General features: G+C 34.8%; 2 protein-coding genes across 2 annotated transcripts; both read right to left on the bottom strand.

Moving 5' to 3' along the window:
• Positions 1-11,968: 11,968 nt before the first annotated feature.
• On the bottom strand, positions 11,969-14,627 carry LOC116107813 (cyanate hydratase-like). Its single transcript, XM_031394100.1, has 4 exons — positions 14,278-14,627; positions 14,119-14,190; positions 13,214-13,322; positions 11,969-12,295 (listed from the first exon to the last, which is right to left on the bottom strand). Exons 1-4 carry the CDS (start codon positions 14,550-14,552, stop codon positions 12,257-12,259), a joined length of 495 nt encoding a protein of 164 aa, XP_031249960.1. The 5' UTR covers positions 14,553-14,627; the 3' UTR covers positions 11,969-12,256.
• Positions 14,628-19,184: 4,557 nt separating this feature from the next.
• Positions 19,185-22,163, bottom strand: LOC116107797 (endo-1,4-beta-xylanase 5-like). The gene is made up of 7 exons (XM_031394086.1): positions 22,097-22,163; positions 21,858-21,940; positions 21,458-21,677; positions 21,135-21,298; positions 20,730-20,828; positions 19,706-20,491; positions 19,185-19,535 (listed from the first exon to the last, which is right to left on the bottom strand). The coding sequence occupies exons 1-7, from the start codon at positions 22,161-22,163 to the stop codon at positions 19,185-19,187; spliced, it is 1,770 nt and encodes a 589-aa protein (XP_031249946.1).
• Between the last annotated feature and the right edge of the window lie 309 nt (positions 22,164-22,472).

Here is a 22,472-nt window from a genome sequence, read left to right as displayed (position 1 = left end):
AGTAATAAAAGAACTACAAATCATTTTTCCTTAATCCACAATGATATTTGGGGTCCATCTCGAGTTCCCAACATCTCCAGGGCTCATTGGTTTGTCTCGTTCATTGATGATAGCACTCGAGTTTCATGGGTGTATTTGCTAAAATAAAAATCTGATGTGACCACCATCTTTCCTATTTTTCATAAAATGGTCAAAAGTCAATTCAATGTTGGAATTAAGAGGTTGAGAACAGATAATGCTAGAGACTATTTCAATCAAACTTTATCTCCATATCTTCAAAAAGAGGGAATTATTCATGAATCTTCAAGTGTGAACACACCCCCAAAAATGGAGTTGCCGAAAGAAAAAATGGTCATCTGTTAGCCTCTGTTCGTGCTCTTTTGTTTCAAAAGAATGTTCAAAAAACTTTTTGGGGAGAAGTTGCCCTCACTGTAGCTAGGGGTGTTCAAAAAAATGCAAAAACCGAACTAAACCAAAAAACCGGTTCGGTTATGGTTTGAAAAATTCAAAAAACTGAATTTCCAGTTTTGGAAAAATTAGAAACGGTTAACTGAAAACCAGTTTTCTAAACTGGTTTTTCAAATATATATATTATATTAAATAAATAAATAATAACCTAAACTAAAATAAATCCCTAATTCACTCAATCTAAAATCCCAACCCAAAAAAATTTTCTTAGTTCCCAAATTCCTGATATCGTCATCTTTCTTCCAGCTTCAGCAACTTCGTCCTTCTCTTCCGGCATGCGACAACTTCGTGCCTTCGTCGTCTTCTTCCAACTCCAGCAGGCAGCAACTTCGTCGTCTTCTTCCAGCTCCAGCAAGCAGCACCACATCAGAGCAAGTTCGTGATTTCTTCCAATAGCTTTCATTTTTCAGCTTCGTTGTCTTCTTCCAGCGATCAGGTATCAGAGATCTAGGCTTTTTAAAAAAATTTATTGATTGTCAAAAAGTTTTATGGCACTAGAAGCTTTTCATTGCTGATTGTGTATGGTTCCTTAAATCACTAGACTCCAGAGCTCCTTTCACTATGTAGAGTCCCCTACACCTGTAGTTTATCCCTTAGGTAACATGTCATGTCTTAATTTATGGTTTCAAGCCAAAAAAAAAAAAAAAAAAAAAGGAAGAAGAGAGATGAATATTACATTAAGAAAAATAGATGGAAAAAGGTTTGATTGGATTTGTTGGTGTAAAATTGTTTTTCATTTATTTTCAACCAAAAAGACCAAATTTGTGGTGGAAATCACTGCTAGGTGGTTTTTATAGAATTATTTCATGTATCAAACTAAAACATATTTCTTCGTGTTGATGTTGCAGATGTCCAAATCCAATCCCATGGCTGTTGACCATTCTAATACTGATGAGAGTCTTGAGACACAAACTAGTAGGAATCTAACTCCAAACTCATTGGTAGCCTCACAACCTTCTACGGATCCTGATCCATGACCACCACGAGTCCCCAAACGTGTAAGTTCTAATACTCGAATGAATACTTCTGACATGTGTGATCACTTTACTGTAAATCCTTGTGAGAATACGAATGATAGGACAACAACATGTGATTATTGTGGGAATGTGCTTGCATGTCCAAGTAAAAGTGGTACTGATTGTCTACGGAATCACTTAAGTCGATGTAAAAAGTATCATTTGAATGTGATGGATAAGAAATAAAGGATTTTAGTTTTTCAATAGAAACAATCACATGACCAATCAAGTGGTATTGCTGCCACCTCCACACAATCTTCACTTACAACTTGGAAATTCAATCCAAATAGGCTTAGACGGTCTCTAGCTAGAATGATCATTGTTGATGAGTTGCCTTTTAGACATGTAGAGTGTGAGGGGTTCTGCGATATGATGAGGGATGCACAACCTCTATTTCAAGTTCTCTCTCGTATTATTGTGGCTAGAGATTGTTTTAATATTTATGTTGAGGAGAGAAATAAGTTGAAGGCCTTTTTTAGTCAGTTTAGTAAGAGAATAAGTCTTACCACTGATACATGGACATCTTGCCAAAACCTTAACTATATGTGTTTGATGGCTCACTTCATTGATGATGATTGGAAATTACACAAAAAGATCTTAAACTTTTGTCCAATTGCTAGTCACAAAGGTTTATTGATTGACAAGGCAATGGAGAGATGTTTGCTTGATTGGGGTATTTCTAAGGTTTTCACTGTTACCATTGACAATGTAAGTTCTAATGATGTTGGAATAAAATATCTCCAGAATCGATTAAAAAGTTGGAAGGGTAGTGTTTTGAATGGTGACTTTCTGCACATGAGGTGTTGTGCACATATATTGAGTCTCACTATAAAAGAGGGATTAAAAGACATAGTGGACTCCATTTTCAGAATTCTCTCTGCAGTGAGATATGTGAGGTCTTCTCCAGAAAGATTAGAAAGGTTTAAGGAGTATGTAGAGCAAGAAAAGATTGAACAAAAAAATATTTTGGTTCTTGATGTAGAAACAAGTGGAACTCTACGTACTTAATGTTGGATGTGGCTTTAAAATTTCAGAAAGCATTTGAGTTGTTGGAAAAATCCAAGACATTAAGTATAAAGATGAACTTACTAGAGGGGAAAAGTCAAGAAGTTTGCCTATGCCTAGTGATTGGGAGTATGCCCGTTACGTGTTACCTTTTTTGAAAGTTTTTTTATGATGCTACTCTATGTGTGTGGAGCTCACTTTTTGTTATCGGCAATGCATACATGCGCAAAATCTTTGCCATTGGAATGCAGATTTCAAAATGGTGTAGAAGTAATGATGTTGGCTTAAGTGCTGTGGCTAGGAGAATGAAGGCAAAACATGATAAATATTAGTCAAATATTGATAACATCAGCTTAATGTTATTCATTGCAGTGGTATTGGATCCTAGATTCAAGTTAGGATATGTGAATTGGGTTATTAGTAAATCCTATGATGATGCTAATGTTGAACTTTTGAAGACAAAAGTGCAAACAACCTTGTACTTTTTATTTGACCAATACAAGCTCATTTGTAATTCTCCAAGTGGGCAATCTAGTCAACAGTCTCAACAAGCAAGTCAGGTTAATGTGGAAGATGTAAATGTTGATCTTGAAGAATTAATGTATTGTATGTACGATGAGGCAATGGCTGGACAAGAAGTTACGGTGACCAAATCTGAGATGGATAAATATTTAGAGGATGAATGTGAGCAGCGTCGCAAGGACAAGATGTTTGATATCTTGAGTTGGTGGAAAGTCAATTCAAATAGTTATTCAGTTCTCTTTTCAATAGCACAAGAGGTGTTGGCTATGCCGGTTTCAACTGTTGCATCTGAGTCAGCGTTTAGCAATAGGGGTCATGTATTAGATCCATTTCGTAGCTCCCTCACTCCTAAGACGATGGAGGCTCTTATTTGTACACAAGATTGGATTCGGGCTAAACGTGAACCATTCATGATTGAGGAGAGCTTGGAAGAGATATCAAAGCTTGAGTCAAGTAAAGTTTTTGCTTTAGTTTCAATTATTAGTTATTATGTTGTCTTTATTGGATTTATTGACTGAATTTTGAATTTAATCATTATTTATATGACCTATTTTTTGTAGAATTTGTGTCTTTGACAATGGGAAATAGTACTCATATTCATCTTAATGATTGAAGGTTTTGCAGCATTTAATTAAGGCTTGATTTCTTTAATAGTTTTTTTATTGTAGGCAATGAAAAAAAAAATATGATTTAATTTTTGTAAACTTCTAATATTTAATTTTTATTTGGGCAAAAATTGGGAGATCTACTCGTATTGACTTAATTTTAGTTTCCGCTTTCCACTTGTGGAGTTGTATTTGCCCAATTTCTTTTGTTGTTTTCAATTGGGACTTATTTATTTATTTTATTGTTTTATAATGGACTTTTATTTTTATTTCATTTCGGACTTTTATTCGTATCAATTTTTAATTTATTGTTAGTAGTGGTCAATAGATATGTATGAATGTTTTATTTTTATTTGGATATGTATTGCCTATATTTACAATTTAATTTAGGACAAAATGAAAAAAAAAAAGTTTTATAAAAAAAAAAAAGGGAAACCCGGTTAACCTTTTTTAAAAAAAAAAAACACAGTTAATCGGTTTTTAGGAACCGAAAAACCGATTTTCCCTAAAACCGGTTCGATTTCAGTTCGGGAATTTTCCCGAACAGAAAATCCGATTCGATTTAGAAAAGCGGTTAACCGCTTTTGAACACCCTTAACTGCAGCTCATCTAATAAATCGTATCCCGTCCTGGGTCATTGACTTTAAAAGTCCAATGGAAGTGTTATCTCAATATTTTCCAGATTTCAATATGTCAACTAAGTTAGCCCCTAAAGTTTTTGGATATGTTTGTTTTGTTCATGTTCACTCTCATGGTTGGAACAAGCTTGATCCTAGAGTTGTCAAGTGTGTCTTTATAGGATATTCCCCTACTCATAAAGGATACAAATGCTTCAATCCTACCATTAGAAAAACTTATGTGTCTACTAATGTCACATTTGCTGAACCATTTTTCTAATCCTTATCTTCAAGGGGAGACATCATATATGGAAGATAAGGATTTGTTTTTTAGAGAACCATCCATGTTAGTCAAAACATCTCCCATGCAAATTGAACCCAATCTTGAAATTGAAATTGAACACATATCTACACCCATTTATGAAGTCGAGCCTATTGAGTCATCTATTGAATCATCTCCTAATCCTTCTACAGAATCATCTCCTAATCCTTCTACAGAACCATCAAACCCTACACTCACATAGCCGTTACAGGTTTACTCAAGAAGAATAAAGCCCGTGATCAATCCTATGCAAGTTCAAGAAACCGAATCATCACTTGGGAATGAGTTAAGTCCTTCTACTAGATTATCACCTATTGTTCTTGATTTGGATCTGCCCATAGCCACAAGAAAGGGTGTGAGAAAGTGCACAGAACACCCTTTATCCCAGTTTATGTCTTTTAAAAAATTATCAGCCATACATAAAAGCTTCCTTACTCATCTAAACACTATAGCCACCCCACAAACCTTATCTAAGGCACTTGGTAAAGAGGAATGGAAGCATGCAGTGAGAGTAGAAATGGAGGCCTTAGAGAAGAACAAAACATGGGAACTAGTGGAATTACCAACTAGTAAGAGATCGGTAGGATGCAATTGGGTTTTCACAGTGAAATATAAGTCGGATGGATCCTTTGAGAGGTATAAAGCAAGACTAGTAGCCAAGGCGTATACACAAACCTATGGAGTGGATTATCAGGAGACATTTGCACCAGTGGTGAAGATGAATACAATAAGGGTGTTGTTATCTCTTGCAACAAATTATGATTGGACTTTACAACAGTTTGATGTGAAAAATGCCTTTTTACATGGAGATCTTGAGAAGGAAATTTATATGGAAGTTTCGCCTGGCTTTGGCATAAATCTAGGCAAAAACAGAGTGTGTAGATTGAAAAAGGCATTGTATGGGCTCAAACAATCTCCTCGAGCATGGTTCAAAAGATTCACCAAAGCAATGTTACATATGAAGTACAAACAGAGTTAGGGTGATCATACATTGTTTATCAAGCATTCTACTTCAGGGGGAGTCACTGCGTTGATAGTTTATATGGATGATATTATAATGACTGGAAATGATCCAAATGAAAAGGAAGCTCTTCAGAAATATTTAGCAAAAGAATTCGAAATCAAGGATCTTGGGAAGTTAAAGTATTTCTTAGGAATAGAAGCAGCTTGGTCCAAGGAAGGAATCTTTATTTCACAGCAGAAATATGTTCTTGATTTGCTAGAAGAAACAGGTAAACTTGGTTGTAGACCATCAGACACGCCTATTGAGCCAAATCATAGACTATGAGAGTCTATGGAAGGAAAACCAACTGACAAAGGCATGTACCAACGACTTGTTGGGAGGTTAATCTACTTGTCACTCACACGGCCTGACATTGCATATGCGGTGAGCGTGGTAAGTCAGTTCATGCAAAACCCTATGGATGTCCATCTCCATGCAGTATACCGAATATTGCAATATTTGAAAAGCAGTCCAGGAAAAGGGATTCTCTTTAGAAAAAGCACAAATATGGAACTAGAAGCCTACACAGAAGCTGATTATGCTAGCTTTGTTATTGACTGAAGATAACATCTGGGTTTTGTACCTTTCTTGGTGGAAATTTGGTAACCTGGAGGAGTAAGAAAAAACCAGTGGTAGCAAGATCTAGTGCAGAGGCAGAATTTCGTTCAATGGCACAAGGTATTTGTGAGTTGTTATGGCTCAAGATTATCTTAGAGGACTTGAAGATTAAATAGAAGAACCCAATAAAGCTTTATTGTGATAATAAGTCTGCAATAAACATAGCTCATAACCTAGTTCAGCATGATAGAACTAAACATGTGGAAGTTGACAAACATTTCATAAAGGAAAAGCTTAAGAGCGGATTAATTTGCACTCCCTACATTTCTACAGAGGGTCAATTAGCAAACGTTTTAACTAAAGGATAGACAAGTTCCGCATTTCAAAGGATTATAAGCAAGCTAGGGATGGAAAATATCTACTCCCCAGCTTCAGGGAAATTCAGATTTAATTGAAATCCCAGGATTCTTGTATTTAGCAATAATTATAGGGTTAGTAGTAATCATAGGGAGTAATTATAATCAATTAGCTGTAAATTAGTAGTTAACTGTTTCATGATTTTGGGGATTAACTTCCTAGAATAACAATTCATTACTGTATAAATTCTTTGTATTTAGTCATGTTTAATAAGAATTAAGAATTCCATAATTCTCTTCATATATAAATCATTGTATCAATAGTGCTCACGTTAAGAGTGTAATATGTTTTATTCACCAAAGAACAAAACCTCAATAGTTTTTGAATTCTCTTCTTATTTCACTATACATGTGTTAACCAAAACATTTTAACTATATCTGTTGAAAAAAATAGGCTTATCCCACCAAAAAAAAAAAAAAAAAAAAAAAAAGAAAAAAGAAAAGGTTATAATCTTAGTGGTATAACTATAATATATTAAGTAAGACAAAATGTTTAAGAAAGTAAAGTCGAAGGGGGGCTGTAAATTTTATTTTCTTTTCACTTCATTGTAATAGTAAAATGAAGGGGGGCTTAAGTGTATTTATTTTACTCGAGAAAAGCCCTATGGAAAAAAAACCAAGTAAAGAAATATAACTGTAACGTGAAGTTGGACGTGCTTCATATTGCCTCATTAAAAACCTTGTCAGGAAAACCCAGTGGGACAAAACCTGATCAAGGAAAAAAGAGTACAGTGAAGATATGTCTATTACAATAAATAGTACAATATACTTGTCTAAAAACTCTCCCTAATCGATGTTCCTCTTGATCAATGCTCCTTCTCATAATGGTAGCATTAACTTAGTAACTTATTGAGCCGTCGCATATCGATGTTATACACTAACTTTTCAAATGTTGATGTCGATAAAGCCTTAGTGTATAAATTTGCAAGATTATCATTGGATCGTATTTGTTTGACATCAATCTCACAATTTTGCTGGAGTTCGTGAGTGTAAAAGAATTTCGATGAAATATGCTAGGTTTTGTCTCCTTTAATATATCTTCTCCTAACTTGAGCAATACATGTTGTATTCTTTTCATTTATAATTGTGGGAGCATCTGAGGTACGTGGCAATGTGCATGTACTTTCAATGTGATGGATGATAGATCTTAAGTCTTAACCATATGCATTCTCAATTGGCTTCATAAAGCACAAGAATCTCATAGTGGTTGGAGGAAGAAGCAACCAATGTTTATTTTTGTAGAGCACCATGATATTGTAATACCATTATGAGTGAAAACATATCCCGTTTGTAAGCGGGCTTTGTGAGGATCAGAAAGGTACCCAGTATCTATATAGCCAACTAATTTAGGATCATTAACAAATTTCCTTGGATAAAATAATCCCAAATCTTTTGTTCCACCAAGGTAACGAAAGACATGTTTGATCCAATTCCAATGTCGGCGAGGTGCAGAGCTAAATCTTGCCAACAGATTCACTGCAAATGCTATTTCTGATCTTGTACATTGTGCCAAATATAATAACGCACCTATTGCATTTAGATACAGTACTTCAGGACCAAGTATCTTTTCATCATCTTCTTTAGGACAAAATGGATCATTTTTAGGATCAAGAGACCAAACAACCATTGGGGCACTCAAGGGGTGAGATTCATCCATATTAAATCGCCTTAGGATCTTTTTAGTATAATTTGATTGATGGAGCAAAACTCCATTTGAACAATGCTCGATCTGCAGGCCGAGACAATATTTTGTTTTCTCGAGATCCTTCATTTCAAATTCTCTTTTTAAATACTTAGTAGCTTTTGTGACCTCTTCAAGAGTCCCTATTAAGTTCATGTCATCGACATATACTGCCACAATTGCAAATCTTGATTCCGACCTTTTTATAAAGACACACGGGCATACATGATCATTGATGTATCCTTCTTTCATCAGATATTCACTAAGACGATTATGGCACATTCGTTCTGATTGTGTTCCTTTCATTTGCTTTTGGCACTTTGAATCCTTCAGGGATTTTCATATAGATATCAATATCCAGTGTACCATAAAAATATGCAATGACAACGTCCATGAGATGCATATCAAGTCCTTTTGAGACGGATAAACTAATCAAGTATCGAAATGTGATAGCATCCATCATTGGTGAATACGTCTCATCAAAGTCAATTCTAGGTTTCTGCAAGAAACCTTGAGCCACTAGTCTGGCCTTATACCTAGTAATCTCATTTTTCTTATTTCGTTTCCTTGTGAATACTCACTTGTATCCTACAGGTTTCACATTTTCATGCGTTTGGACTACAAGTCCAAATACATTACGTTTTGCTAGGGAGGTTAATTCTACTTGAATTGCATTTTCCCATTTTGGCAAATCATGTCTTTATCGACATTCATCAACAAAATGTGGCTCAAACTTATCATTCATAATTTCAGTAGCTACTGTGCATGAGAATATGTTATGGACAATAATTGTCTCACGATTCCACATTTCTCTAGAGTGAGTATAGTTTATAAAAATTTCTTCATTTCTATGTTCTTGTATTCCTTTAGGGATTTCTTCCTCTTCAGGGGCTTATGTCCTTTCAAGGACTGTTAACTTTTGTAAAGTTAGTTTAGAAAATGTGGAATTGTCAATTATTCTAGTATTGTCAATATTGGCACCTATTTGATTTCGTACCTTTTGTTTCCTAGGAATAATATCCTTGGCTCCAACAGGCCTACCACGCTTCCAACGTGTAACAGATGAATTGATCGTTGCCCGCATGGATTATTCAATGGTAACATCAATCCTTGCCGTTGTATTGATAGCAGGAATGTATGATCTTGTTATCTTTGCTGCATCTATAAATGCATTAGGCATTTGGTTGGCAAAATTTTGCAAATGTGTTATTCTTTGCACTTCAATTTCAAATTGAGATGTGTAAGGATCTAAATGAGACATAGAATTCACTTTGCAGGAAAGTTTAGGCCTTACTTCAAGAGGCTTTACCCTTTTCCTTAAAGATGGGAGTGTTGTCTTATCAAAATGGCAATCCGCAAAACATGTGTTAAACAAGTCGCCCATCAGGGGCTTAAGATATCTGATGATAGATGGTGAGTCATAGCCAACATATATTCCCAAACGATGTTGGGGTCCTATTTTGGGGCATTGAGGGGGTTCAATTGGAACTTGCACAACACAACCAAAAGTTCTTAAATGGAATATATTAGACTGATACCCAAATACAAGCTGTATTGGAGAGTATTGATGATATGTAGTGGATCTTAGGCTAATTAACGCCGCGACATGTAAAACAACATGAGCCCATGCAGAAGTCAGTAATTATATACGTAATAGCAAAGTTTTTGCAATTAATTGGATATGCTTTATAAATGATTCTGCCATACCATTTTGGGTATGTACATGTGGTACTGGGTGTTCAACATCAATTCCCACTGTTGTACAATAATCATCAAATGTCTTTGAGGTAAACTCATTAGCATTGTCCAAACAGACTGCTTTAATTGGGTAATCTGGAAAGTGTGCTAGCAATCTAGCAAAGGCAACATTACGGGTGGATAGTAGACAAACATGTGACCATCATGCCAATGCGTCAATCAGTACCATAAAGAAGCGAAAAGGTCTACTTGGTTGATGAATAGGTCTACATATGTTCCCTTGAATTCTTTGTAAAAATGATGGGGATTCTACACCAGCTTTAGTGATGGATGGCTTAAGTGCTAATTTGCCTTGTGAGCAAGCAATACAAGCACTCTTATTAGGTGATAGAATCTCAAGTTCTTTAATGGGTGCTCATGTGAGTTTTTTATGATCCTACACATCATAGTAGATCTTGGGTGACTAAGACAGTCATGCCAAATTTTAAAAAGTTTAGGATCAGTGGACTTCTAGTTCATAACTGCATAGAGTTCAACATTCTTCAAGAATGTATGATATAACCCTGATGAGAAAGCAGGGAGTTTCTCTAGCACATGCTTTTGGCATGAAATATTAGCAGTGATGCATAGAAACTCTCTATCCTTTTCACTTAGAGTTTCAATGTGGTATCCATTGAGTCGTATATTTTTGAAACTAAGCAAATTTCTTCTGGATTTGCTAGAATATAAAGCATCACAGATACTTAATTTAACTCCGCTTGGTAACATGAGTGTTGCTCTTCCGAAGCCCTCAATTATGTTTGCAGATCCTGATGTGGTATTTATTTTAGCCTTAGTAAAGGTTAAACCTGAGAAATATTTTTTATCCCAAAGGATGGTGTGGGTTGTTACACTATCTACTATACAAATGTCTCCACTATTACTGGATATCGATGTCTCAGTTTCAAAGTCCATTCTTTAAAAAAAAAAAATTACATTAGTAAGTACAAACTTCATGTTTGTAATTATAGAACTTCAAGTTCTAAAACGATATTATTTATGGAACTTCAAGTTCATTTATCAAATATAATATGGAGGCATAATTGCTAACATTGGTTATCGAAAATATAATAAAACAAATCTAACTGTAAAGGTTGTATTTGACAAGAATAAATAGATCCGACCATGAAGGCAGTTTCAACAATAATAAATAGATCCAGCCATAGAGGTAGAATTTAACAATAATGAGTAGATCCGATCATAGAGGAGAAATTTAACAATAATAAATAGATCCGACTATAAAGGTGGAATTTAACAGTAATAAATAAATCCAACCATGGATGTGGAATTCAATAATAATAAATAAATCTGACCATGAAGGCGGAATTAAATAGTAATAAATAAATCCGACCATAGAGGCGGAAACAAAGATTAAGGAACACATATGTGATTAAAAATATGCGGAATTTAATGATAATAATTAAATCCAGCCATAAAGGCAGAAACAAGGATTAAATAACATTTGTAAGGTTGAAAATACGCATTTTCAGTAGGCGTGCACTGTTACACTTGTTAAGCTCTTCGTGCTGATATCGTGTTATAATCTTAGTGGTATAACTGTAATAGATTAAGGAAGACAAAATGTTTAAGAAAGTAAAGCCAAAGGGAGTTGTAAATTTTCTTTTCTTTTCACTTCATTGTAATAGTAAAATGAAGGGGAGGGGGGCTTTTTATAGCCAACGGCCCCTCCTCCATTCACTGCCTCAAAGTTAAGGCGTGGATGTCCACCATTATTTTGCAACAAAAAGAACTATATATCGTCAACAATCAACCTATGTATACATAGTTTTTTCTCATCCTACATCCCCGTTGAAACGTTTTCTCATAGCATATATACTAAATATGTTAAATGTTAAATTAAGACTATAAAAAGGTAAAATTATAAAGTCGTATAACTTATGTTAATTAATAAAAAATAAATTAACTTTTAGATAAAAATCCAGGTCTCCCAAGTCCCAAATCCAATCATGGCTGACCAATCCATTCAGTTTTGATATATCCATAGATTCATCAAGAACTGTGTGTAAAAGATCAGATTCATAAAAGCATATCTTTGTAAAGATTTATGAGTCCACAACAATAACATAAGTGGGAGTTATCTCCGCCATGGATTCATCAAGAACTGTTTACAAATCATAGATTCATAAAAAGATCTTTGTAAGGATTTATGAGTGCACAAACAACTATATAATGGCTATGGTACAGATTTGTCTTGCTATGTTCCGTTCGCCAATTCAAGAAATGGAGAAAATTACTTCATATTGTTCAAACAAAGCACCGGCATGATTATTCTGTATTCATCAACTTCACTGCCGTTGTAGTCTTGAAACCATGTGCTCCGACTTCTGATAGGAGATCAACAGAGATTTAAGTATGTTTGTTAAGAATGATAGTTGAAAACTATAACTCAAACTGACATGATATGGGCATACTATTCGACACATAATATTCTATGCATAGACATATAGTACCAGAGTTATTCAGCAGTTAGAGTAGAGCACTCAGGATTTTATTTTCTTTGAATACTTTTCTGTATCCTATTCTTATTTATTTCCTACATATTTAAGCTAGCGGCTGATACACTGTTCTTATTTTTTGATGAGATTAAAAACTTCCCCACCCACCCAAGAGAAATTTTGAAGCACATGAAAAGAATGCCCTTCCATCAATAAGACATCATCAAGTTTTGTCCAGGGACAATGAAAAAGTGCCATAGAACAGAAACATTGTCAACTTAGTGATTAGGTGCTTATATTTGAAACCTCAGTGAGTGCCTTAATGAGGTGAAAAACACTTGACACAAGTGACTCATTAAATCAACAATTCTCTTCAACGCATTTAAAAACTTAAAAGAAAATGCTAATGAGTTTCAACAAGGCCACCCTCCACAGCAGACCTCGGGTTTGATTTATGGGAAACAGTCAATTAAGTCATTAACCTCTAACAGGCACAAGCCCAGAAATTTAAACAAATATTCTTTCATAATCCACAAGCAACAACTAGCTTTCACTTTCTAAGAAATGACTTAAGATAACTCAATTGCAAGGTTTAGTTTGATATTGGCATTAGCTGAATAACTGCATGTGTTTAAACTATCCATATTTAATCAAGATGAGAAAATTGAACTTCAAGACACTACAGCTAGCTACATTTGAGCTTTTTTTTTTTTTTTTTCCTTAAAGATCATTCAATTTTATTTAGTTGCAACAAAAAATCAGGCGAGCTTCAATTCAAGCTCCCATAGAGCATTAAAGAAAACTGACCTGCTCAGAATAAGGCAAATATTTTCCATCAAATGTGACCACTACGCGATCTTTCCCGTCCACACCCTTAACTTTGTCAACGGAGCAGTAGAAATCTATTGCTGACATACTGACCAACAAAGATAAGAAAGACAATAAATAAAAAGCTGAATACAGAATGAGATGTCTACAAACATACTAACCCAGCAAAGAAAACAAGAAAGATAAACAATTAGGCGGAAGTCAACAATGTTTAATTTGGAGAAATGACTGCGTGTTATTTTGAGTACATTTAAATAAAACTTCAAGAACTCCAATACTCTACACTGCCACATTTAATCATTATTCATCACAAAAGATGGAACCTTCTCAATGACTGACCTCAAATTGTCTTGGCTAGGTGCCAACTTTAGCTCATGAATGCATAATAGTTCATCTTAGCCTATAGTAATTTTCCAAAACTTATTGAATTAAACTGTGTAGAAAAGTGTTAATTTTCCCTCTTTCACTCCAATCTCTAAGAAAACAAAAGAAGACAAGTGAAAATTAGTTCGAATCTGTAATCTCAATACATGTTTCTAAGTGCTAATGAAAGTCTCAAGAGACAAGCTTAAAAAAAATGGCCTAAGTTTCAATAACCTCACAAAGGTTTCGTTTCAATGGCGGTGCTAAATTGACTCTGCAACAGGAAGACTAACCATCAAATTAAATAAACTTCAACTTCGTATCAGCAAAAAAGCAACCACAACTGAAACAAAAATGACTGAACATCTATCCCCACATTTCCAAGAACCAAATGCAGCATATATTCCCAGAAAAATTGCAAAATTAATAAGGTTTATCAATATTTTTCCACTACACAAACAACAATACAATCATATTCTAATACTGAAACGCAATAAAACCATAGATTGATCACAACTTACATCCCATCACCAAACTCCTCATTGATAATTTCCTTAATACTCTCTCCAAAATGCATCACCGCTTCATTTAATCTACACAAATTCATGAAATTTTTATTAAAAATAAATATAAATTATGAATATAAAACTCCGTCAAATTGAATATAAATATTTATAAACCTGTAAACGGCGGGCTCCTGGATCAAGTTGGGGTCGTAGGACCTCATGGGGGGTTTCATCATCTCATGGAGAAGCTCGACAGGGATGTTGGGCACGGCCGCCTGTAGCTTAGAGGATGTGTCGGGGTTGAGTTGAGCTTGGCGTCTGAAGAGCTGGGCCACATAGACGTTGGTCAGCCCTGTTTCTTCTGCTATCTGACTGTAAGACTTCCCCGATTGCTGCTTCACGGCTAGAAGGCTTTTTGTTATGCTCGACTTGCTCGTTTCTCCTTCCATTTCGAAACAGATTCTTTCTCAAAGTGGTGCGGCTGCCGATACTTTCAAGTAGAAAGATAGGAGACGAAGAAGGAGATATAATCCGCTTATTAATAATATTATATTGTAACTGACACGTGTTTTGTCGGAATTATTCAAGAGTTTGAATTCATTTTTGAATTTTCTTCCATCACAAATCACAACAGTGTGGGTCATGTGATAACTGATAAACGATGGGATGAATCATCAATTTCATGTACCTTTGAACACTCGTGTAACTTAAAAGAAAAAGAGTACTCAAATCTCTCATAAACAACAAATTTTTCTTGAAATTATTAAAAATTTCAATTCTCATTCCATTATTAAAACTTACATTTTTTAACAATTGCTGGCCTGAAACCACAAAAAAACCAAATCGAAGTTGACTTGCCACTGGGAGTAGCGACATGGTCTCTAGTGGCTTTATGGCATTACTTGAGGCACTATTAGAGGCTGAAGCCAACCTCACGACACCCCTAGAGGTAGGAGCAGGATATGACCTTGCAGCACCCTCTGGAGGCCTGGAGACCTATAGTAGTTGGTGATGCTACTATAGGCCAATTTGGCCCGACAATGATACCGGAAGAAGAAAAGGAAAGGAAAAAAGGAAAAAACAAGGGGAAGGAAAAGAATAAATTTTGGTTTTTTTTTTTTTTTAATCTAGTAAAAAACACACTTCTTGAAATGAAAATATCAATTATACAGTATAAGTTGAGCATGGGTAAAAGGTAGGCCCAGAACCTACGGGTATCTGAATCGTCGATTTCGAGTAAATTAGAATTGAGAAATCCTAGGTCTGGTTCCAGTTCTAGTTCCTGCAATGCTTGAACTAGTAATTGGAACTAGAATCCACATCCAGGTACCCTGTTTGGAAACTGGTTTTTGAACCAGGGGCGTATGTGTAAATTTTGTGAACTACTAGGGTGTATTGAAATTTTTAAGGTGTATTTGTCATTTTTAAATTAATAGGGGGTGATAAAAATTTTATAGGATACTTGGGAAAGAAATCGGAACCAGAACTAGTTAGTTCCAATTCAGATTCCTTTTGTTAGGAACCGACCGGTTCTAGTTCTTAGCAATTCTAAGGGGTATCGAAACCGCTCACCCTATGGGAGTCCACCATCAGTTAACTTAAACAATTGAAAAAGTGGTGACAGTTAATTCTGAGGCTTAAAATCCCATAACTCTTTATTTCTTTATTTTTGTTTATGACAAAGGAAGCAAAATTGTGCTGTAAATGGGGATCAAAAGGGTGCGGGGTGTACGGTGTANCTACCAGAGGTGTATTATAATTTTTTAAGGTGTATTTGTCATTTTTAAATTAATAGGGGGTGATTGAAATTTTATAGGATACTTGGGAAAGGAACCGAAACCGGAACTAGTCGGTTCCAATTCGGGTTCCTTTAGTTAGGAACTGACTGGTTCTGGTTCTTAGCAATTCCAGGGGGTATCGAAACCTCTCACCCTATGGAAGTCCATCAATTAACTTAAATAATTGAAAAAGTGGTCACAGTAAATTCTGAGGCTTAAAATCTCATAACTCTTTATTTCTTTATTTTTGTTTATAACAAAGGAAGCAAAATCATGCTGTAAATGGGGATCAAAAGGGTGTCGGGTGTACCTACCCCTCTCCCCCCCCAAAAAAAAGAGTAATGCTATACTTACAAAGAAATTTTATAAAGATCTCCATACAAAGTGATGTGACAAAAAAATGAATGGAAGAGTGAATTTAATGAGTTTGACTTTTTGTTTCACTCTTCCATCTATTTTTTGCCACCTTACTTTGTATGCAAATTTTTGTAAGATTTTTTTGTAAATATAATATTATTGCAAAAAAATAAGGGTGCGGAGTGAGCAAAAATAGCCCGAGTATTAATTGAAGGGGCTTGGTCTAAGCCCATTATAATTATTTGTTAGCATACAAACCCAGGCCCAAAGTTAGTTTAACTATGTCTCCAAGCCCCAAATTTGAAGCCATACATGGAAAGGGAGAAAAGGTATGATAATAAGGAGATTAAATATAGACAAAGGACAAACCTAGCAAAAAGATGAGAAAGAGAATTGAACGGTCTAAAATTGCTTGTCCATTTACCATACAAACTACTATAAGCCGTGGAAATCAACGATCCAATGCTCTCACCAATTAGGTGAGGTCAAGTTCCATTTTAATTACTTCTCCATTATTGGCAAATTTGGGTCATCATGTTGCGGAATGTTTGGTCAAACACACAACCAATAGGTTTTAACTAGAACACTCAAAGAAGAAACAATAACTAATAAAAACTTTAATTCTAAACATTATAGAAATATTAATTTCACTAGAATAAAAGACAAATAACAATAATAAAGATCTCTCTTCTAATTCATCACCTATTTATGATACTTTAATTCAAAGACTTTAGGAACCAAAAATCTTCAAGGAATATGATTTCTAAATAAATGTGTATACATAAAGAATAAAAAATCTAATGTAAATAAGATAATAAGTCAACCTAATCCCAGGTGAAAAAGAATCATAAGAAAAAGAAACAAAGATTCATCCTATTAGAAGTTAACATCTCATTAGAAAAAGACTCGTAATCTAACACATTATAAATGGGTTAGTGACAAGTTCTCACCTAAGGTTTGGCTTAATGACAAGTTCCCACTCGAATAGTTTCAAAATGACAGTTTCCCACTCGAATAGTTTCAAAATGACAGTTTCCCACTCATCCATCCAATTTGTCCGATAATTTTCAACTGTAGAAAGGACAGAATAATAATTTTAAACAGTAATTAAAGGATAATTATGTCATTTTATTCCCGTATATAAACGTGAGAAACAAACCATAATTTTTTTTCTCCTCCTCTTTCCTTCTTTCTTTTTCTTTTCTTCTCTTCTTCTCTTTCCTCTCTCAATTGCACCAGGCCGCTTTCTCTCTTCCATTTCTCTTTTCTTTTCTTCCTTTTTTTTCTCTCTTCCTTTCCTTTTCTTCTCTTCTTATCTTTCCTTCTTTTTCTTATATTTGGACGCAGTACTTGAAGGTGTTTCCCTTCCACCTGTACTGCCTGATTATGTTGAACCAGGAAAGGTTAAGGTTACAACTCTTAACAATAAAATCAGAATTGCCTCGGCAACATCAGCTGTATGTGTGGGTTGCAGCAACGTTTTGATGCTTTGTTTTATTCAACTCCTAATTGCCATTTGGAAGTGATTAGTACTGTCTTGTTTTTGTTTGGTTGTTTGTTATTTTAATGAGTGTTATTTGTCTAATTAAGTCCTAGCAGCCTCCATAGGGATATATCTTGATTGTGGTTTTGTTCATGAGACACCAATATCATGTTAGGCCTCCCACTTGCTGGAGAAAATGGCATTCAAGAGCACTAAAAATCGTATCCAGTTGCGCATTGTGATGGAAGTGGAGGCTATTGGAGGTAACAGATCAGCCTTTGCGTCTTGGGAGCAGATGGGGTACACTTTTGATGCTCTGAAGACCTATGTCCCTGAAATGGTAGAGTTGCTTGTGGTGGTTACGGAGAGGTTATGGAAGAGAACGAGATAGTGGCCAACGGCAGGTGGTGGCCGGTGGCAGGTTTTCTAAAAAAATTAAAATAAACTGAATTTACTATTATATCCTTCTACAGTTGGAATTAACACAAAAATTGGATGGATGGGTGTGAAACTGTCGTTTTAAAACTTTTTAGGTGGGAACTTGTTATTAGGCCAAACCTTGGGTGGGAACTTGTCGTTCGCCCCATTATAAATCTACAAACAACGAGAGAATAATTATTGAAAGTCTCTTTTGGAAATTTTTTCTTGAATTTATTTTATTTGAGTGAAATGAAATATTAGGATTTAGGATCTATGAATAAATAATAAAATAAATCTTATATACATAGATATACAAAGTTATTCCTTCCGTTTCTTTATAATTGCGTTCTAAGGCTTTGCATACTTTTTAATAAATCAATTTTATCTCTCCTCTTACTGACTTCTTCCTCTGATATTGCAGGTGGGAAAATTTTGTCTTTCCCGCTACATACACATGTGTGAAATACTTAAATAATTTAATATGTATATATTGTCATTTTCTCTCTCTACTGACTTACTCCCATTTTTTTTATTATGTTCGTGAAAGAGAGGAGATGAAGGGAAGAGATAGAGAAAGAAGAGATTTGGGCAATAGAAAAAGTGGAGAGAGGAGATAAGGGGCAGAGTATAGAAAGAGAGAAAGAAGATGTGGGTTAGAGAAACAGTGGAAGAGAAAAAACAGGGGCAAATGTCGAGCAAGAGAGAGAGGGTTGAGTTGGCATCGTCATTTATTTTGGAAAGAGTTTCAATTATAAAGAAACCAAAGAAGCATATAGCATAAAACTTTCAAGGGTAATGTCATACGCACTAACGAATTTTATTAATCAGTGTACTAACTTAAAGTATAGTACGAATACCATATTTATAATACGGATATTATGTGTGATTTTAATAAATGTTAATACACTGATTAATAAAATCCGTTAGTACGTTAAAAGTATTATTCAACTTTTAAAATCTTATGAGAGATAAAGCTTATAATTCTTCAATTATTACAAAAGTACAATAATATTAATGTCAAATCAAAGAAAAACAACGTAATTTCATGGAGAATCTCGAAGAAGAACCGTTGAAGAGTTTCTTGAGGGCACGATACTGAAGGTGTGAACCAAGGAAGGATTTTTTATAATCGGGTGATTTACCTTCACTTCGTAATCTCCATGGGAAAGTGAGGCCTCAAAGAAGCCATTATCATCTGTTGTAGCCTGAAGCTTTCTTCTGCCCCATTCATTCAATAGTTTGTCTACAACATTCCCGGTAGGTAAATTGTTAAAATTATTATCAGTTAAACACATACGGTAACAACCTTGAGGTGACCATGCACCCCATATCACTATTCCACCGACTTTAGGGTGACTATGCCCTTCCCTTAATACTTGCTCTAGGAACAATGCCTGCCCATATAAGTCATCCAAGAAATATAAGAACATGTCAGCATAATGTCTAATCACAATTTTATTTTAATTTCTACTTTCTTCTTTTTGTTTGTGTTTGGGTTTTGGGGACGATGATAAATGTTAGTTGTTTAATGCAATTATGAAGTGTTAAGTAATTAAGTTTTTACCTGATTGGGGCCTTTTTCAACATCCACTTCTGTAAGCCAAATTGGAACTCCTGCAGCAGCAAGCTTATCAATAGAAGCTCTCATGTAAGGGATGTTTGGCACCCTAAAATGAGACTCCAGTCCAATAGCCACACGTGCACCTTTACTGAGAGAACTTTGGATCTGTCTTAGCTTTTTAAGGTAATTAGCAGGAGATGATACCTGATCTCCCATCTCCTCGATTGTATTATAATCATTCATAAACATTAAAGTTGATGGATCATATTGATTAGCATACTTGAAAGCCATTATGGATGCATCTGCTCCCATCTTGTTTTCAAAGAAAGAAAAATGCAAGTTTTCGTTAATAACGTCCCAAGCAATAAGTTGGCCTTTATATCTTGTAACTATGGATTTTGCCCTTTTCTCAGCAGCTAAACGAAGTGCTGATGATGAGAGTGAATAGAGCCAACCGGGTTGATATTTGGGATCATCCCAAAAGATGTTGTGACCACGAACTGCAATACGGTTTTTTTTCATGAATTGAAGCATGGTGTCAGCTACTGAATAGTCCTCCTTTCCTTGGGAAGGTTCAGTGCTATACCACTTCATTTCATTTTCAAACGTTGTTAAACCGAATCTTGAAGTAAACCAGTCTTGATACTTCTTGTTGTTGAGTATGTTCTTGTTTGTAGCACATCCAATCGGCATTCTTGACGAAACCTTTTGCTCAATGGAAAGTTTTGCATTAGTCAAAGGATTTCCTCGTGAATCCACTGCCTGAAGCATTACTCTTCTCTTATGTTTCTGCCAAATGTTAAATTATTATAGATGTAATTAGAGGGTTCCCGCTCCAGCTAATTCATTGAGAAAATTCATCCCAGAAGATCTTTGAAAAGATGAAATATATATTTAAGGTAATTTAAAGGATAAAAATTTATACCATATCAATTGTATGAAAGTTCTGCTTCTAGTCTTATACATATAGTTATCACATCATAGTTTTCAGGTTAAAAGGAAAAGGAAAGATACTAAGGCAATTTACCTTCTCAATGCTTTGATCTTGATGGGAGTTCCACTCTTCTCGGGTGAATGGTTGTAATGAGACACTATCAACCCATATTTCAATTGATGTGTGATTGCTCTGCAGAAGTCATACAGATTAAAGATTAATTGAACAAACTTAAAATGTTTAAAATTGTATCGGAAGTTTACATGGTAGATATAAATTTTACTCGTAATACTTTTTTTTTTTGTAAAAATTATAATAATTTATGGCTAGTGTTATCAACTTATAAATATAATTATTTTCTTAAAATCTGATAGGAATTAGAGAAGGGATTAAACGTCTAGTGCTTGAAGAGAAAATAGAAGAAAAAAAGTAAAAGAGAATGTGAGGTGAAATATTTGTTGAGCATTCAATAGAGTTTTGATTAAAAAAAGTAAAAACCTCAAAGGAAAGCTCAGCTGGCGTTGACTCATCCGCTGTGAAGCCACCCTTAAGCATGGACCAACACTTGGACTCAGCTACAACAGCACCAACAAATTTGGAGCCACTACTTGTTTTGATAAATGCTCTTACTGGAACTTCTCCTTCACTCACTTGGAACCAGGCTGCATTAATTATCGTTTACACAATAGTAAGTTAAAAATACCCACAAAAATACGAACAATTAAAAAGCGACGGTTAGGTTATTTTACTAGAGGTATTTTAGTTTGGTAATTAATAATTAAGGATTAGTTCATGCATAAGAAATAGTTACTAATAAATACCTGAGAAAGTGTAGTGCATGTCCTTCTGCAGGTAAAGCTTTTGTGAGATACTATCATGTGGTTGATTTCTGCTATGGCACACCAGAAATTTGTTGCCTCCTAATTGTCTATGTTCCATTTTTGCGTTTCCAAATATTGACCATCCTTCCAGTCCAAGATTCAAATCCGGGTTTGTGATGATCCCTCCATCATATTGAGGTTTATGGGGATTTTCTAGGCACTGGGATTGGATGGCAAAAGTAGGAAAAATAAGCCATTAATTCAATGGTCAACCCTTAAAAGAACAGTGACAGTCAAGTTATTGAAGTAAAATGTAGGTGGCGAGGATGGTTTTCCACCTTAGAATTCTAGGATTGACAGTTTATAAAATTATGGACAATTAAATTATTGGAAAGCGTACCTCAATGCTAGCTGTGTAATCATATAAAACACTAGCTTCAAATCCTGCAACCAAAGCAAAGATAATAATTGTCGACAGACAGCCTAATCATGATGATTTTCAAAAGAATCCATGTTAAATGACACCAAGAATTTAGAGATCAATCCATGTATTAATAGATACTAACGAGATAAAATATTGATCACAACAAGGTTAGAGAAAACAAAACTGGAGTTCTAGTTCTTGTTAAAGAGACAAACCTGCGAAAAGGCTTGTACATAATGACAAGAGCAAGAGACTAAGGTTGTTTTTCAGTCCAAAACTCATTTTCTTCAAAGCCTGAAAGTCATTCACTGCACAGGGAGACTAATCAAAGCATTAATCGAAATAATTGTACTTTAAATTTGCAAAAGGTTGGATTTAAATACTGAGATAGAAATAATTGATATACCAAGATTTAGCTGTGAAAGTCTTATTTAGTCGTAAATTGTTTTTTGAAATTGTCTCATGTGAAAAAAAATTATGGTCTTGTTAAAATACAACTGATTTTTAGTTATAAAAGGAAAACACAGATAATAATCCATTAATAATAGGTAATATATTTAAGTTCTTATATCTATATATAACAAACAATTA

The sequence above is a fragment of the Pistacia vera genome, unplaced genomic scaffold, assembly GCF_008641045.1.
Source record: "Pistacia vera cultivar Batoury unplaced genomic scaffold, PisVer_v2 Contig548, whole genome shotgun sequence".
Classification (NCBI taxonomy): Eukaryota; Viridiplantae; Streptophyta; class Magnoliopsida; order Sapindales; family Anacardiaceae; genus Pistacia; species Pistacia vera.
This window is presented reverse-complemented; position numbering and strand designations above follow the sequence as displayed.